Here is an 18,960-nt window from a genome sequence, read left to right on the forward strand (position 1 = left end):
GGGAGGTCCGTGGGGACGACGCACAATTGGCCTAGCATCGTCTGGGTTAGGGAGGGCTTGGTCGGTAGGGGTGTCCTTGTCTCATCTCGCACCAGCGACTCCTGTGGCGGGCCGGGTGCAGTGTGCGCTAACCAAGGTGGCCAGGTGCATGGTGTTTCCTCCGACACATTGGTGCGGCTGGCTTCCGGGTTGGATGCGCGCTGTGTTAAGAAGCAGTGCGGCTTGGTTGGGTTATGTATCGGAGGACACATGACTTTCAACCTTCGTCTCTCCCGAGCCCGTATGGGAGTTGTAGCGATGAGACAAGATAGTAGCTACTACAACAATTGGATACCATGAAAAAGGGGTAAAATTCTTAAATAAATCAATAAATAAAATAAAAGCTAGACAGTCAGCGAAAAGTTAAAGGCCATTCAGAGCACCTGCCCATTGACTTTGTTATAATTTTTTATAAGAAGAACACAGCATTATCCATTGCAAAATGCATAGAATTGCAATACATTTAAAACTGCAAAATTGTCCCAGCTCCATGTAAAACTGTGTAGAATTGTTGGAAATTAGCTTCAAAGCTCTCTTAGAGTTTCCCCTTCCCCTTCCAGTGAATTGTGGGTTGGTCACAATAACGAACCTGTCTACCAAGTCTTTTCATTTTAAAAGGTTGATTACTTCTACTTGCCATTATCATTCACCTGATGATAAGACAAGACGCACATCTTTGTGTCGCCGGTTGGCCTGGGAGGGGGTCCCTGGGCAAGAAACATTTGAGCAATGTTTCTCAACCTCCGGTTCTGGGACAAGCATCGGTCCCAGGGACGACGCTGACTGGTACCTCTGATGGTTCGCTGACATGAATCTTTTTGTCAGTTTTAAAGTTAGTTACAGTATATTGTCATCAGACCCTTAAGTAGGAAGTACCATAGCTTACAGAAAACGTTGGAGAAACACAGGATTTGAGGAATATACTTGTATACTGGAGGCCCATCCCATGGCCCTTCATGCAAATAGCCCCGAAGACAATGCAATAACATTGACTTGTTTTGGCTTGGAGTCATGTCCTTGACGTAACAGGGTTGTCCAATCTGTTCACACTCACCATTTTCAATAAATAACCTCCCTCTCTGCATCCCGGAGGGTGATCATTCTGCTTTGACTACTGTCGCGTACTTGCTGAATTTTGATTGATTGGGCACTATGGCCAAATGTATTTCTCCATTCAGACTGTGTTGTCTGTCTTTGTTGTTTCGTGTCTAATCCAAAATGGTGGGCACTCAGGAGAAGCACCAGTGTCAAATTCCTGTTCCTCCACCACTCGCATTAGATCAGTGTCTCATAGGACTGATATTTGAATGATTCAGGCTCATTGGAGACTTGGTGTAAAATCAAAGCCTGCCAAAATGATTTGTTATCATAGATGAATTGTTTTCGCCTCAGGGAACAGAACACTCTTAACATGCCAGACACAACAAGTCCTTCGTAGTCCATGCATAAGGGAATACATGATCTGAACGTCACAAACATATTATTCAGCCACGGTACTGAGCCTGCCTGTTTATGAATGACTGGAAACGTCCTATATGTGAAATCATACAGTAGCCCTCTATCACTGGGAGGATTTGACATTTTACAGTAACTCTCATAAATGTTATACCACTGGTCCTCATTTCTCCAGGCAGTACTTAGGACAGCCCAGAAGAGGGCAGTGTGTAGTTAATGAGAAGGACTAGAACTCAAGCGTTTCCATGACTTTGAATGCAACAAAAGCCGTTCTCTCAAGAGACAAAAAACTCCTACACATGGAGGTCTCAGTGAAGTTGTGACCATAGATATAATTTAAGCCGCTAGAACAAGAAATATTATGGAGAGAAATCAATGGAAACACCCGCTATACTAAGACACAAAAGAGACTCCAGATGTGTGGAAGCCAAGCAAGGCAGAGAGCTGTAAGCATGATGAAGCACAAGGCCATTGCTGCCTGTATTAGCAGAGGAAGACAGTAGAGCCTGTTCAGTATTTCATGAGAGAAGGGATGTGGGCTGCATTCAGCAAGTCACAACGTTTTGGAAGAAATAGAAACGGATAGAAATATAAACTCTAGAACAAACACGCCTCTGTAGAAGAAGGAATAACGTCCGCTCTATTCTTGACTTTCTACTTGCAACGATCCATAAAGGTTGCCTATTGAACAAAGGCCTGGTGCTCGTTTAGGATTACACAACAGAATGGAGGGTGAGAGAGGTTGCTGTGTGTCTGCTACTACTACAGATCATGAGAGCCTTCTGCTGTCTGTCAGTTGACTCCAGTCGGTGCCCAAAGTACTTAAAAGCAATTGGATCTCTACGTCATACAGTTGGAAGCCCCATCAAAATGAACTAAATCTGTTCTGGAACCGTAAGAGCATTTTGTTCATGGTGGAGTATTGAGGTGTATTTAACACAAAAGCACAAAAGCGTCTGTAGGTCTATATGATAAATGCTTTATAAATGAATATGTCACGGTATAATAGTAAAGGTTACGATACATGAGCACTCTAACACTTGGTGGGAGAGGAAGATTAGGTTTTACTCATAAGGGAGGATGGTAAGAGATATAATTCAGCACACCCACTATATACCACCAACATGTAGACATTTACTGTATGTCGTCAAAAAGTAGTAACTTATTCCTGATGCCGATATTAAGGTTGCCTTCAGTTCCCCATCTTTCTACTCCAAGCTAAGGACCTGCTCCAACAACTTGCTTATGATCAAATCACATGAACTTGAATAACCTTTGAGGGCTATTAAAATGCAGTTATTGATCGAGAGCTCAAAGAACATTTTCAATCCTGTTTAGTCTAGACTACTATCCACCAAGACAGATCAGCACAGACACAACATCATCCCCGGCTGTTTATCTACACTTCAATGTTAACTCCAATCTGGATATTCCCATCCAACAAACAGAAACAACTGAACAGAATATATGGCACATCCACACACAAGTACAATAGAGGAATACTTTCCTATTGAATTAACCCCCCTCTATGGATATCTAACCTCAGACAGGTGCTTGTGGAATATATTCATAAAACAACTTGGAAAAGGTGTTTGAATTTTGGGCACAAGCACTAATTTGTTCACTCCACACACCTGCTACTAGCATGTGGGTACATCTGGAGTCAATTAGGACGTCAGTGACAATGGTCTCAAGAGAAAACGACTGAAAATTACCAGCCACAATTCACTTGTACAAAAGCGAACAGGTTAGTGGTTACAAACTAAAAGTTTGAATTATCTGAAAAGGAACTGAAAAATATAGGTTGCTTGGAGGACTGAAATCAATGCGACACAGGACAGGCATTTACTTTGTTTAAGGGAACACCAACCAATATGCTTTTGGACCGCCTCAGGAGGAGCTATAGGAGGACAGGTTCATTGTAAGACCTGGAATGGAATTTAAATGGAAATCACATGTTTGACTCTGTTCCATTAATTCCATTCCAGCCATTCCAATCATCCCATCCTCCTATAACTCCTCCCACCAGCCTCCACTGCATTGGTATTATATATCCCACACACAGTAGCAATCTCTTGTCAGGGTAAACTGAGGTGAGACACTAAGCGAAGGGAATTTACTACTGTTGGCTTTTGTGTATGTCGTAATCTTCACCTAAGCCTCGTTCCCTCACCCAGCTTACTGTCTTGTCTCTGTCTTTTACAGGCTAGTTTTCTAGAGGACCTTGGTGCATTGAGTAAAGACACCTAGGTACCCCTGACTCTAATAAGGAAAGGGTAGAGACACTGCCTAGACATGATTATGCTTGGAATGTCAAAAGTCCATTTGGGACGCTGGTTTCCATGTTCTATTCCCTTGTGTCCCGAGTGGCACCACTCAGGGCACAACAAAGAACAGCTCCCACAAATGGATAACCCATGGTTCGCACAAGGGAATAGAATAGGCCTGGGATGGTGGTTTAAATGGGTATGAAAGTAGTATAGGATTAGAGGTGACTGACAGCTTTATATCTCCTCTAGCAGCTTTACCCAGGCTGGTTACATCTTGTCCTCTAGCAGCTTTAGCCAGGCTGGTTCCATCTTGCCCTCTAGCAGCTTTACCCAGGCTGGTTACATCTTGTCCTCTAGCAGCTTTAGCCAGGCTGGTTACATCTTGTCCTCTAACAGCTTTAGCCAGGCTGGTTAAATCTTGTCCTCTAGCAGCTTTGGCCAGGCTGGTTACATATTGTCCTCTAACAGCTTTAGCCAGGCTGGTTACACCTTGTCCTCTAGCAGCTTTACCCAGGCTGGTTCCATCTTGTTCTCTAGCAGCTTTAGCCCGGCTTGTTACATCTTGTCCTCTAGCAGCTTTAGCCAGGCTGGTTACATCTTGTCCTCAAGCAGCTTTAGCCAGGCTTGTTACATCTTGTCCTCTAGCAGCTTTAGCCAGACTGGTTCCATCTTGTCCTCTAGCAGCTTTAGCCAGGCTGGTTCCATCTTGTCCTCTAGCAGCTTTAGCCAGGCTTGTTACATCTTGTCCTCTAGCAGCTTTAGCCAGACTGGTTCCATCTTGTCCTCAAGCAGCTTTACCCAGGTTGGTTACATCTTGTCCTCTAGCAGCTTTAGCCAAACTGGTTACATATGGTCCTCTAGCAGCTTTAGCCAGGCTGGTTACATCTTGTCTTCTAACAGCTTTAGCCAGGCTGGTTATATCTTGTCCTCTAGCAGCTTTAGCCAGGCTGGTTACATCTTGTCCTCTAGCAGTTTTAGCCAGGCTTGTTACATCTTGTCCTCTAGCAGCTTTAGCCAAACTGGTTACATATGGTCCTCTAGCAGCTTTAGCCAGGCTGGTTACATCTTGTCCTCTAACAGCTTTAGCCAGGCTGGTTACATCTTGTCCTCTAACAGCTTTAGCCAGGCTGGTTATATCTTGTCCTCTAGCAGCTTTAGCCAGGCTGGTTACATCTTGTCCTCTAGCAGTTTTACCCAGGCTGGTTCCATCTTGTTCTCTAGCAGCTTTAGCCAGGCTGGTTCCATCTTGTCCTCTAGCAGTTTTAGCCAGGCTTGTTACATCTTGTCCTCTAGCAGCTTTAGCCAAACTGGTTACATATGGTCCTCTAGCAGCTTTAGCCAGGCTGGTTACATCTTGTCCTCTAACAGCTTTAGCCAGGCTGGTTACATCTTGTCCTCTAACAGCTTTAGCCAGGCTGGTTATATCTTGTCCTCTAGCAGCTTTAGCCAGGCTGGTTACATATGGTCCTCTAGCAGCTTTAGCCAAGCTGGTTCCATCTTGTCCTCTAGCAGCTTTACCCAGGCTGGTTCCATCTTGTTCTCTAGCAGCTTTAGCCAGGCTTGTTACATCTTGTCCTCTAGCAGCTTTAGTCAGACTGGTTCCATCTTGTCCTCTAGCAGCTTTAGCCAGACTGGTTCCATCTTGTCCTCAAGCAGCGTTACCCAGGCTGGTTCCATCTTGTCCTCTAGCAGCTTTAGCCAGTCTGGTTACATCTTGTCCTCTAGCAGCTTTACCCAGGCTGGTTCCATCTTGTTCTCTAGCAGCTTTAGCCAGGCTTGTTACATCTTGTCCTCTAGCAGCTTTTGCCAGGCTGGTTCCATCTTGTCCTCTAGCAGCTTTAGCCAGGCTGGTTCCATCTTGTCCTCTAGCAGCTTTAGCCTGGTTCCATCTTGTCCTCTAGGCTGGTTCCATCTTGTCCTCTTTACCCAGGCTGGTTCCATCTTGTTCAGCTTTAGCCAGGCTTGTTACATCTTGTCCTCTAGCAGCTTTAGCCAGGCTGGTTATATCTTGTCCTCTAGCAGCTTTAGCCAGGCTGGTTACATCTTGTCCTCTAACAGCTTTAGCCAGGCTGGTTCCATCTTGTCCTCTAGCAGCTTTACCCAGGCTGGTTCCATCTTGTTCTCTTGCAGCTTTAGCCAGGCTTGTTACATCTTGTCCTCTAGCAGCTTTTGCCAGGCTGGTTCCATCTTGTCCTCTAACAGCTTTAGCCAGGCTGGTTCCATCTTGTCCTCTAGCAGCTTTACCCAGGCTGGTTACATCTTGTTCTCTAGCAGCTTTAGCCAGGCTTGTTACATCTTGTCCTCTAGCAGCTTTAGTCAGACTGGTTCCATCTTGTCCTCAAGCAGCTTTAGCCAGGCTGGTTACATCTTGTTCTCTAGCAGCTTTAGCCAGGCTGGTTACATCTTGTCCTCTAGCAGCTTTAGCCAGACTGGTTCCATCTTGTCCTCTAACAACTTTAGCCAGGCTGGTTACATCTTGTTCTCTAGCAGCTTTAGCCAGGCTGGTTCCATCTTGTCCTCTAGCAGCTTTAGCCAGGCTTGTTACATCTTGTCCTCTAGCAGCTTTAGCCAGACTGGTTCCATCTTGTCCTCTAGCAGCTTTAGCCAGGCTGGTTCCATCTTGTCCTCTAGCAGCTTTAGCCAGACTGGTTACATATGGTCCTCTAGCAGCTTTAGCCAGGCTGGTTACATCTTGTCCTCTAGCAGCTTTACCCAGACTGGTTCCATCTTGTCCTCTAGCAGCTTTAGCCAGGCTGGTTCCATCTTGTCCTCTAACAGCTTTAGCCAGACTGGTTACATATTGTCCTCTAGCAGCTTTACCCAGGCTGGTTACATCTTGTTCTCTAGCAGCTTTAGCCAGGCTTGTTACATCTTGTCCTCTAGCAGCTTTAGTCAGACTGGTTCCATCTTGTCCTCAAGCAGCTTTAGCCAGGCTGGTTACATCTTGTCCTCTAGCAGCTTTAGCCAGGCTTGTTCCATCTTGTCCTCTAGCAGCTTTAGCCAGACTGGTTCCATCTTGTTCTCTAGCAGCTTTAGCCAGACTGGTTCCATCTTGTTCTCTAGCAGCTTTAGCCAGACTGGTTACATATGGTCCTCTAGCAGCTTTAGCCAGGCTGGTTACATCTTGTCCTCTAGCAGCTTTAGTCAGACTGGTTCCATCTTGTCCTCAAGCAGCTTTAGCCAGGCTGGTTACATCTTGTCCTCTAGCAGCTTTAGCCAGGCTGGTTCCATCTTGTCTCGCGCTTTGAAACCCTTCGCATTGTAATGCCAAGCTGTCGTTGAGGAGGGGGTGGGTATGATTGTGGAAGTGGTGTCTCTGTGACACAGGAGATTGGTTGCACCTGAATTGGGGAGGATGTGGTCGTGGTAATGACTGCAGCGGAATAAGTGGAATGATATCAAATACATGAATTCTATGTGCTTGATGCCATTCCATTGCTCTGTTCCAGACATTATTATAAACCGTTCTCCCCTCAGCAGCCTCCCCTGTTCTGTGAACGTCGGTTTGAATGAACATACTGTATTGTAGATGGGTCTTCACTGCTCAAAACAAAGATTCTGAAATCGATTGAGTGTTAACAGTACTATCATTTTAAATCAGTCCTCTTCGGGTTGGTTTGTTCTTTCAGTTCAATACTTTTTCTACTTTCAGGTTATGTGAAACATTTTCAGTTGCTGATTCGTTGCAAATTCATGGTTGGTAAGTCAGAAGTATAGAGTCAAAGTTTGATTCCAAAAGGTATTGAGTGATGTTAAAAGTAAGCCTGTGGCCTTTAAAGTTCTGCAGTAGAATATTTTGCACCTATAATAGTGAAGTCAAGACACAGTCAAGCTTCCACTGTCAGAGCTAAAGAGCACATTGGAGCTGGTGTTTGCATAACGTTGTGGGTTTAACATATTGATATCGCCCTGCAGTTAATGAAATCCTTGGAGCCCTTCGACACTATTCATGCATCTATAATGTTAATGCAAATAGTTTATTGTTAAAGTATTATTCATTATTTAGCCTCACTGTCCTTGGCACTGACACTCACGTTGAAAACTATCAGTCCTTTGTGATAACCTCCGTCGTCCACTCAGTTTCCTATGACTGACATCAAGACAATGCTCCATAGCTGAAAGAAAGTAGCATAAACATATGAGCACACTATCTGTGTACAGGGAATGAGTGATAGAGAGAGAAAACCAGAGAGCACGTCCGAGGGGAGCGACAGCGCTTTAATCAAAAGCCAGACCAAACTCCCCAAGGCGTACGCAAATGCTGTCTTTCAGACCTGATTTAATGAACTAGTGTCTCAAGGTGCTTTCAATTGTCTCTTCAATTAGGAGGGCTGATCTAAATTGGAAGCTTTTGAGAGAGAGCTGATAAAGGTACAGAGAGAGAGAGTGAGAGCGAGAGAGAGGAAGAGAAGGAGATGAGGAGAGAGAGATGTGGAGATGACTGAGGTGCTAACAGTGTGAGGCTAGAGGGACAGGCTGCTGTCACTTGTCTGCCCGTCAGGCCTGCATGTGAGAGGGGATGAGAGGAACACAACTGGCAAGAGAGACAGGATCTAAAGTGAACAAAAAGCTGCTACTTCCAGCAAACAAGAAGGAACCAAAACGAGAGGAAATGAAAGATGGATAGGAAGGGGGATACCTCGTCAGTTGCACAACTGAATGCATTCAACCGAAATGTGTCCTCCGCATTTACCCCAACCCCTCAGAGAGAGAGAGGTAACACATCTCTCCAATAGCCAGAGGCTTCCCACAGCTAATTCAAGCGTGACTTCCACCCGTCTCACTATGATGAATTCTGATCAAAACGAAGAGGGGGTAAAAGCGCTTCCGGAAAATGGTAATATTTCAGCTCCGCCCTAGTGTCGCCATCTCAAGTCCCCAAGTCCCTGTTGAAAATGAATATTCATAAAATATGCAAATTTGTATGAGCCAGAAACAAAACACAAACAAACATGGGCATCTTTGTTGAGTAAAGCCTTTGAATGCAGAAGACAGGAGGACTAATGGTAATGAACCGTTACAGTGTTTAATGTGCTAAACTGCTGAGGCAACGCAGCTCGGGCTGCACGCTAACCTGCAGGGGTGCACGGAGACGCTTAAAGGAAATCTTTTTACTTCGATTTTTTTCTGGAGAGTTGTGACGATCTCCATGAGCACAAAACTGCTCATTTTTTGAGAGACATTTAGGTAGAGCAGACTTTTCTAAAACAGACATGGGATTCCCATCTGTCTTACGTCAAACAGCTCACAGCTCAACAGATATACTGGCAGTCAAGTGGAAAAAGATCTAAATAAGAGATATTTGCATTGAGACTGTTTATCATGAAGAGGGGCTGTTTGTTTGGAGAGTTTATACTCTAGTGGTGGTTAATGAACTGTATGCTTTTTGCAAGGGAGAGATCCTAGGATCTTTGGATAGTGTGTGTGTGTGTGTGTGTGTGTGTGTGTGTGTGTGGAAGTGTAAGAGAGAGCGATTGTTGAACAGAAAATTTTGGGTTTAGGTTGTGGGATACAGAGAGTGGGTGTCTAGATGCTAAATGTAATTTGTTGAATGTAATGGAGGCATTCATGCATAATTTGATGTCTTCCATTTGAGTCTTTTCAGCTCTGATGCACTCACTGAGCCACTCCGTGTCATCGTTATTAATGTGTTTTAACATTAAACAAGCCTGTTGCCTCGGCTATGTAGATTCCTGCTCTATTCGGCACCTTGCAACGCGCACACACACACACACACACACACACACACACACACACACACACACACACACACACACACACACACACACACACACACACACACACACACACACACACACACACACACACACACACACACTGCCTCAATGAAGGATGGAGGATCATGAGTAAAAATAATACTTCACACAGCTCCCCAAGCCTCAGATGGAGGATCATGAGTAAAGACTTGCTCCCCCTCAGATTGATAGCTCCAAGGTTGATGTACAGAGACAACATTTACCCACAGCCATTGTTTACCATGACTTTGACTATCTTCCTCTGGCTGGTGGAGGTTTGTTTACCATGACTTTGACTCTCTTCCTCTGGCTGGTGGAGGTTTGTTTACCATGACTTTGACTCTCTTCCTCTGGCTGGTGGAGTTTTTTTTACCATGACTATCTTCCTCTGGCTGGTGGAGGTTTGTATACCATGACTTTGACTATCTTCCTCTGGCTGGTGGAGGTTTGTTTACCATGACTTTGACTCTCTTCCTCTGGCTGGTGGAGGTTTGTTTACCATGACTTTGACTCTCTTCCTCTGGCTGGTGGAGGTTTGTTTACCATGACTTTTTTTCCTCTGGCTGGTGGAATCAAATTTGACAAAGTTTATTGGTCCTTCCTCTGGCTGGTGGAGTTTTTTTTACAGACTGTTTCCTCTGGCTGCAGTGGAGGCTTGTGTTTCTAGCTCCTTCCTCTGGCTGAAATTTGTTTACCATGACTTTGACAATCTTCCTCTGGCTGGTGGATCTGTTTTTTTCTGGGGTTTTGTTCACTTTTATGTTGTTCAGGTCATACTGTTGTTCTAGTCATACTGTATACCTGGTGGCTGTGTTTGCAACCAGTCTTACACTGCACTCCGTAGTCAAGATGTTTTTCATCTGTTTAGAAATGTATCTTAAGGTGTGATGATGAAAGACAAACAGGCAAACACTCAACACGAAATACATCATTTTAATGTACTGTGTGTCTGGATGAAGCATTTTTCTGCTCCTCTAAAATATAATTAAAACATCTCAAAGGTGTATATCCATGCTACTTTCCCCAAGGACAAATAGAAAAATACTCAAACATTTTCCCTTTCAATAAGAGTCAACAAAAAGTAATAGCTAAACCAACCAGTGAATTGTGTTCTTTTGAGATAGTCTGGCATCACGTTTTAAACTAGGGGCCACCATCGAGAGTGACGTGATGACCTGATCTTACTAAGGCCTGGAGTTTCTCACAAAGTCAGGAAAGACTCCTGGCCCTCTCATAGCTCTGTACCAAGCATTAGACGTTGTTGTACCTACTGTAGCTTTTATTTTGCTAAGTAATAAGATATCACAATGACGTCTTAAGGAGTATATAAACCCGCCAGGTGACCAGGCAGTTATAGGACGCTGTGATCTGAGCAATCTGTCTAGGTTTAGCACCCTGGTTTAGTGTCATTGATAGCCATCTCTCTAGCCTACATAAACACCGGTACGCCGTTATTGTAGGTCACCTTCTCACTAAGATAACAGAATGTTGTCATGTACGCATTACATTTTGGAACAACAATACTAGGCATAGGACAGGGAAGGGAGGGCGCTACTTCTCCCTGTTCACAAGTTTGTTTAGGCCTATTTGTTTTTGTAATCTGTGAGCGGCTGAGGTTGGATGAACAGTGGAAAGCTTATTTAAACCTAAAACAATGCTTTGAAGGCTATACTTATCTCAAAATACGATCTATGTATAATTGAATTCTTGCTGGTTTAAGAAAATGGGGATTTGCCTCTGAGCCTTCAGGGGGATAGAATTCAATGCATGTTTTATTTATGTATGGCTACTTAACACAGCATGCTAGTGCATGAATCCCCCTCATTTGTTAGGATATTTCCCTCTATCATACCAGTAGAGAGTTGTAATGGTTGGATTACCATATCATCTATTCCCTTCAAAATATAAAAACATGAAAAAAAGATCAAGTGTACATTTTCGGTCTTTGGAGGATGACCGTGGTCCAATATTTTGCATGTAGCTTTAGAAAGCTAATACCCCCCAGTCGATTCTCTTTCTGTCTTTTCATTTATTCATTTTAACGGCTCTTTTCTTGATATGATATGAATAGAGGCTTTAACTATTGAAGCAGTATCAATGAGAGAGGGAGTGGAGCGGGAATGGAGGGGAAGGAGTTTGTGGTGAGCTCCACAAACTCGCTGAGCGCCGCCACCGCTGTTCACAGATCAATGGGGAAATGGAGTGTTTGATCGGACTAATTCTGCCTGGCTCATGGACTGTGTCTGCCACAGTGTTTCTGTCGAGGGCTGAGGAGGACTGAGGTGCACCCGCCTGCTTGGCAGCTGGTGAACGCATGTTCTCCTGTGGTCCCTAAGCCATGTCATCCTCCTCTAACGGAGTGATTGGAGTTGGGCCTCACATGCCTACCCAGCACTCCACACTGTGATCTTCTCGGCTGATCCACAGGAAAGAATCCCACTTCATTGTGACAGATAGGATTGATGACTCATCATATTAGGCCTTCTCATTTGGCTTCCAGTGGTATTCAAACTTTTTCAGTTTGGACCCCATTTCTTCCCACCAGAATATCACTTTTTTTCACAATAATTTCTCGCATCCCCACCCATCCCAAATCTAATGACAACCTTTGAAATGGTAAATTTACATTTTTTTTACATCAACATATCACCTTCAATTCTTATTGAAATGAAAAGTAACCAATAAATATTGTGAAGTTGACCATGCATTTGGATTTAGCTTTTGCAACAATGCAGATCTACAGACTAGAATCAAATAAATCTCTACCCAAAGAAAACACAGGCTTCAATCATGCCTGTAAACCTGGCAGTAGTGCTGAACCAGTAGTGCTTTGAGGTCGGTTTGGTTTTGGTTAGATTATAAAAAAATTCAAAAGGTTTTCGATTTCGGTTTCGATTATTTGTGTTGAATGCTGTAACAACACAGAATAAAACAATTAATACAAGTCCCATGATGGTAGTGACCTCCCATTACTACTTATTAACCATCATTTATTCACATTACTTTACTTTAATAAAATATTTAAATTGTTGTGTATATTACATTTGTTTTATTTGATTACTTTCTTAATTCATTCCAAGTCGTCATTTAATCTCTATAGAGCTATGCTATAGACAGCCTATAGACAGCCTGCTGTCTGACAAAAATCACAATTTTGTAGTTCTTCAAAGTAAGTAACGCATGCTTTTATGACTGCTGAATACCAACTATCAATTACTTTGATCATGTATTTTCAGGTAGACATACCTGGTAAAGCAGCAGCTGATCTATACATCCCCTCACGATACCGCATTCTTGTCTCCTCTGTAGCAGGCGTAAAGAAACATACATAGTTTCATACTGTACTGTCTTTGGAAACAGACCGGACGGACAATTACATTAGTAGTTTGTAGTTAATTACCATGCTTTATGCACTACACTATGTAGAATATTGGCCAGCTGGAAACTACAACTCCCTACGACATCGCACAGTTCAGGCTGGATCTGATTAATTCATAGATATACTGTGCAATTTGACTATTGAGGCTCACAGAAAAAAACTGAATGAAATAGAACTGATGTGGTTAATCGCTCAGCACTAACCAGCAGCAAGCAAGCCAACCTGTTACCTGGATGTCTTGTCTAACAAGCAAAGAAATTATAAGCTTCTTGTAGAAACACATATTACCCAGAATGCACCACAAACCCTACCAATTACCTAATTGACAATACTTCAATAAAGGAATGAAAAAGGTACAAACACATTGAGGCAATATATTCCACATGATAAATATCCCCACATCAATAACAGTCAATAAATGTGCTTTTCATAATAAAGAGGTGTTAATCGATGTCTGGACATACATAATCAGGCAAGACTTTTGCTTATGTGACTGAGGACATTGGACAATAGTCCCGAATACATTCACTCAATAAAATTGTATTTTTCAAATACTTTCTCAAATATGTTTGTATATTGTCCCATACAATAATCTGTTCTCTTATTTTACGGTAAAAAAATATATGTATGAAAAAGTATAATTTTGGCAACCCAACTGGAGGTTCACAACCCCAACTTTGAAATCCACTGTCATAGGGTGACTTGTGTCTGGTTGTGATATGAGAAGATATACATTTGAAATTATCTATGGATGGTGGGAGGGATAGTGGGAAAAAAACGTAACTTTATTCCCAAATACAAGTTAAATATCATACGATAACCTGGCTATGGTACAGTATGCATGGTGTGTACAGTATCTGAGAACTCAGGTATTATCGATCGACTCTGTAGTAGTAGGGCGGTAGGTAGCATAGCAGATACAGCGTTGGGCCAGTAACCAAACGGTTGCTGGTTTGAATACCCGAGCCAACAAGGTGTAAAATCTATGTGCCCTTGAGCAAGGCACTTAAGCCTAATTTGGTCCAGGGGCACTGTACTAGTATGGCTGACCCTGTAAAACAACACATTTCCCTGCACCTATTTGGTGTATGTGACAATAAAAACATCTTTATTTTTTACAATGGAAATCCAGGTTACAATGGAGATGCACATGTAGCATCTAAAAGTCAAGTGTACTGAATCAATCCATTCATCCATTATGGAAAGTGTTGTCATGCTCTGAGAGACAGAAAGGGATTGGGTGTAAATATTTCATGCACAGCACCAGTGAGTGAAAGGAGGAACACTTGATTCCATTGCAATGAGGGAAACCCTGTAGTCTACCCCTCAGCAAACAATTCTGTCTGAACATACTGTACTGAACGCTGCAGGAGGTTGATATCCCCCTTTAACCTGTAGCCCTCCTCAACTACACCTGGACCTGGACTGGAACTCATCTGCAGACTTCTTATGAATCATTAAAGAGGAAAGTCTCCTTTGACTTCTCCTTTGAAAAGTCACAATGCCGTAGCTTCCAAACTCCTGGTTGCAAACCTGGAGTACGATTGGGGAATTTCTCAGAAAACACTTTAGACTTTGCAGGTTGTCTATTTTTAGAAACGATCAAAGCTGTTGGACCAGCAAGATTTTTCTTGGAATAGAGAGAAGAATGGACCATTGGCTGAACAGTTTGACTGACAACAAAACTGCTTCTGGCAAGAAAACAGTCTGTCTAAAGGGGTTCTCAAATCAAATGTTATTCTGCCTCTGAGTTAAAGTGGGTATGCCGTATGCTTCCACTGTTGAGGGTTCAAGCCCTGTACTGTAAGGATTCAAATGAGTTCAACTCAGAGTAGACTCATTATATATAGATGCACGGAGAGCAGAAGTGAATTCAACCAGTGATCACTCTATTAATAATGGTTAATAATAAAAGAAAAGAAAGAGTTTGAATGCCATCTTTTTAAATTGATTATCACCTTGCCTACATGGCTAATAGATGTGGGGTGCATCAACTTCTGCAAAGTCTCAAACTGGAGAGGACTAAAAATACAGGGCCAAGTGCGCCAGGGGGTTGGTAAGAGCCATGTCATCTCATGATTAATTAAAATTGACAAATGTAAATGATTTCCCCGCCAGGCTGTACCTTTTGCAGTAATTTGGGCACAGTGGAGCATTTTGGCATCCAAGACGCTCGGTAATTGTTTAAATCTCACGCTGATTCCCCTTCTGTGGGTTTTAGGGTATCTCCAAAATAAACAGGGGGAAAGTGAATGAAGGAATGAATGAGAAACGGGGATGGTGCGCTAATTCCACCACCCAGCGTTCCCGAGCACAGCAGCACCCACGAGAATGGTGCTTCTCTTTATTGGGCCGCTGGGAGGCCGGAGAACACCTGGAGGGGAAACAATTAGTCTATTCATAAAGAACATGCAAAAAACGGTTTATTTCTATTCCCAAATCGTCTGTATCATTGTCTGACAGCCGATAATTTCCCCATGTCATCATACACGTCTGTAGACACGAGCACAGCGCAGCACACAGCAGGCCATTGTAGCAGATAACAACCATTTATTCCACAAATAGCCTGAGCTTGCCTTCACCTGTAACTGTAAACCATACATGTAAGTAGGGGCATGCTGTGGTTCTTTGTCAAGTCTGCCCCTTCGTCTGAAGAAATGAGAGGGTGGTGAAGGGGAGGCCTTCAATGGAATGTCTCCCACAGAGTTACATAGGCTGCTGTACTTGTTATTCCTCAGTGCCTGTTCTCCCTCTCTCCTAGCATGTCAGGACAGCAGCACTGGACGCTTCTGGCTGTCATGGCCCTCCTGGTCTTCACAGTGACAGCAGGCGAGGGGGGGATAGCTGAGAAACAAGGTGAGAAACACTGGCAGATTGCTAGCAGTCAGACAGTTGATATGTGGATGGAGGGGGATCTCCTATTACAGTACCTGCTACAAGGTATGAATGGTAATTTGATGTAAAGCTCAAATCAGGTCAGATTTGTGCATAAATACACTTTAAGCAGGGGGGCTCACTGCAGACTCACAATGACAGAAGCACATCTCAGTGCTTTATATATTTGAATACTTTGACCTTTCACAGTGGTAGTGTAGCTCTAGCCTGGCCTAATTACAGCCCACATAATTATGTTCCAGACATAACTGCAGTATAAGGTTGGTGTGTGTGTGCGTCCCTGCAGGGAAGAAGGAGCGTAAGTCGGACTGTGGGGAGTGGCAGTGGAGTGTGTGCGTGGCCAACGAGGGTGACTGCGGCCTGGGCACCAGGGAGGGCACACGCACTGGCACCGACTGCAAGCAGACCATCAAGACCCAGCGCTGCAAGATCCCCTGTAACTGGAAGAAGCAGTTTGGAGGTGTGTGAGTGTGGTCATGGGGAGCGGACTCACATTTACAATTCAGCACGAACATGACTGGTCTAGGGATTTTATGTCTTTTTGTTTTGGTAATATTTTTTGTTGTGTATCCATGTCCATTAAAAGGGAAAACATGCTGCTACTCAATGGAGTAGGATATTCAGTTGGGTTTCCAATTCAGTCTTCATGAATGGACATTCCCAGAGAATGATTGCCTGGTTCAGGAAATTACAGCCTGGGTATATACAGCAGAGATGTAAGTTATGTCCAAACAGAGCATGCGCTACCTGCCACTTTCCTTACTAGCTTCCTCCTGATTCAGCTCACACCCAGGCTTGAACCCAAAATCTCTGCTTTGCTAGCACACGTGACTGCCCACCTGAAGCATCTTACCAGTCAGCGCCACATGAAAAGCTAGCAAGTGGGGACACTTCAGGCTGAGGAGTAAGGTTCACATATGCCCATATGTTACACGTGTTCACTGCCAAATTATAGGTACAGCTTTTAGAGCACTCTGTTTTGAAGATCCCTGTAGAATTCCCAGAACAATGGTCCTGTCAACCCCTCCTCATCCCCCCCTCCGCTCCCCTCAGCCGAGTGCCCTGGGATTTCAGAGCCAGGTGACAGCGGCCCAAGCTTTTCTCTGAGAGAAATAGGGAAACGAGTGTCACAGCCAAGAGGGAGCTACGCCAGAGTCCAACAAAAGGACGGGAGAGAGGGATGGAGGGATGACAAACACAAACACGCACACACACACGAATGCGGACACACATTCATACACACAAGAACGGGGCATGGCTAACCTTTCCTGGAACAGCCCTGCATCCTTGGGGGAGGAGTTTAAAGAGGACTCCGAATAAATTGTAAAATAAGATCCTTAATGAAATCCAGTCTGTAGACTGCTTAAATGTTTTCTTTCCATAAAGAGAATAAAATATCAAGTGAAAGAGTGGAGGCCTCCTTTGAAAGGCAGAGAACGTCAGACAGTCTATGTATGGGAAAGACAGATGGAATCTTCAGAGTGGAGAAACTGGGCAAAATGGAGCATAAAGGAGACAATCCGGTCTTGGCAGGAAAGCCATACATTGGCTAATAATACGGTTCCCCAGTTGATACAGAAAGTCCTGGGGCTGAGAATAGTTGGAATGTAATTATTTTTGCAAATATTACCGGTTCTGGTGTTTTTGAGTAGAAGATCAGATTATTTAACGGATAAAACTAAAATAAATCAGACATTTTATGAAAAAATCCCTTTTCCAGTAAAAGAAAGGATGTTCCACAACAGCAGCTCTCTGAGCTTGAGGGTCCAGGTCTTAATAGCTGATTCTAGGCAGAAAAATTTAATTACATTTCATGTTTTACTTGATCAGTTGTATTCAACTTATGGGATGTCTTCTGGGTGCTACAATCACCATAATACAAGCAGCCTGGACTTACGGGTAGACGTAACATAGTAAATACCAATCTGGGACAGTCAAATTAGTATGATGTGCTATGTATTAATTTGTGGAAGTTCATCATCCATAAAAATCTTATGATGTGTTACAATTGAAATTCATATAATATATTACAAATCTGCAATACGTCTGATATTGTCACGCCCTGGTCGAAGTATATTGTGTTTGTCTTTATTTATTTGGTCAGGCCGGGGTGTGACATGGGTTTATTGTGGTGTGTTTTGTCTTGGGGTTTTGTTAGGTATTGGGTGTGTGGCTTAGTGGGGGTATCTAGCAAAGTCTATGGCTGTCTGGAGTGGTTCTCAATCAGAGGCAGGTGTTTATCGTTGTCTCTGATTGGGAACCATATTTAGGCAGCCATATTCTTTGAGTGTTTTGTGGGTGATTGTTCCTGTCTCTGTGTTTTGCACCAGATAGGGCTGTTTTGAGGTTTCATATTTCATTATTTTGTAGTTTCTTCATGTATAGTTTTTTCCTTCATTAAAATATCATGAATCATCACGCTGCATTTTGGTCCGATCCTTGTTCCACCTCTTCGTCAGAGGAGATAGAAGAGAACCGTTACAGATATGTTATAAATTCCAATTTGTTGTGAATGTTAGCTAGGTGGCTAAATGGCTAATGCTAACATTAGCTACGTGGCTAACATTAGCGAGGCTAAGGTTTAGGGTTAAGGATATGGTTAGTAGTTAGGTGAAAGGGTTAAGGTCAGGGTTAGGGGAAGGATTTTCTAACTTGAAGTACAGTGGGGAGAACAAGTATTTGATACACTGCTGATTTTGCAGGGTTTCCTACTTACAAAGCATGTAGAGGTCTATAATTATTTTTATCATAGGTACACTTCAACTTTGAGAGACGGAATCTAAAACAAAAATCCAGAAAATCACATTGTATGATTTTTTTAAAGTAATTAATTAGCATTTTATTACATGACGTAAGTATTTGATACATCAGAAAAGCAGAACTTAATATTTGGTACAGAAACCTTTGTTTGCAATTACAGGGATCATATGTTTCCTGTAGTTCTTGACCAGGTTTGCACACACTGCAGCAGGGATTTTGGCCCACTCCTCCATATAGACCAGACCAGTAAACAGCGTTGTACGTGATCTTCAGTTTCTCGCATGGGATAGCATTCATTTCTCAGAACAAGAATAGACTGAGTTTCAGAAGAAATGTCTTTGTTTCTGGCCATTTTGAGCCTGTAATCGAACCCACAAATGCTGATGCACCAGATACTCAACTAGTC

The 18,960-nt window shown here is 43.2% G+C and overlaps 1 protein-coding gene across 1 annotated transcript in view; it reads left to right on the forward strand.

Moving 5' to 3' along the window:
• Window positions 1-18,960, forward strand: part of LOC112264577 (pleiotrophin-A-like) — a 45,331-nt gene that overhangs the window by 17,349 nt on the left and 9,022 nt on the right. Inside the window, exons 2-3 of the mRNA XM_024441273.2 lie at window positions 15,661-15,755; window positions 16,081-16,254. Coding sequence (XP_024297041.1) covers window positions 15,662-15,755; window positions 16,081-16,254 — 268 coding nt within the window. The 5' untranslated portion in view covers window position 15,661. The remainder of the gene's footprint in view (window positions 1-15,660; window positions 15,756-16,080; window positions 16,255-18,960) is intronic.

The sequence above is a fragment of the Oncorhynchus tshawytscha genome, linkage group LG15 (genome assembly GCF_018296145.1).
Source record: "Oncorhynchus tshawytscha isolate Ot180627B linkage group LG15, Otsh_v2.0, whole genome shotgun sequence".
NCBI lineage: Eukaryota > Metazoa > Chordata > Actinopteri > Salmoniformes > Salmonidae > Oncorhynchus > Oncorhynchus tshawytscha.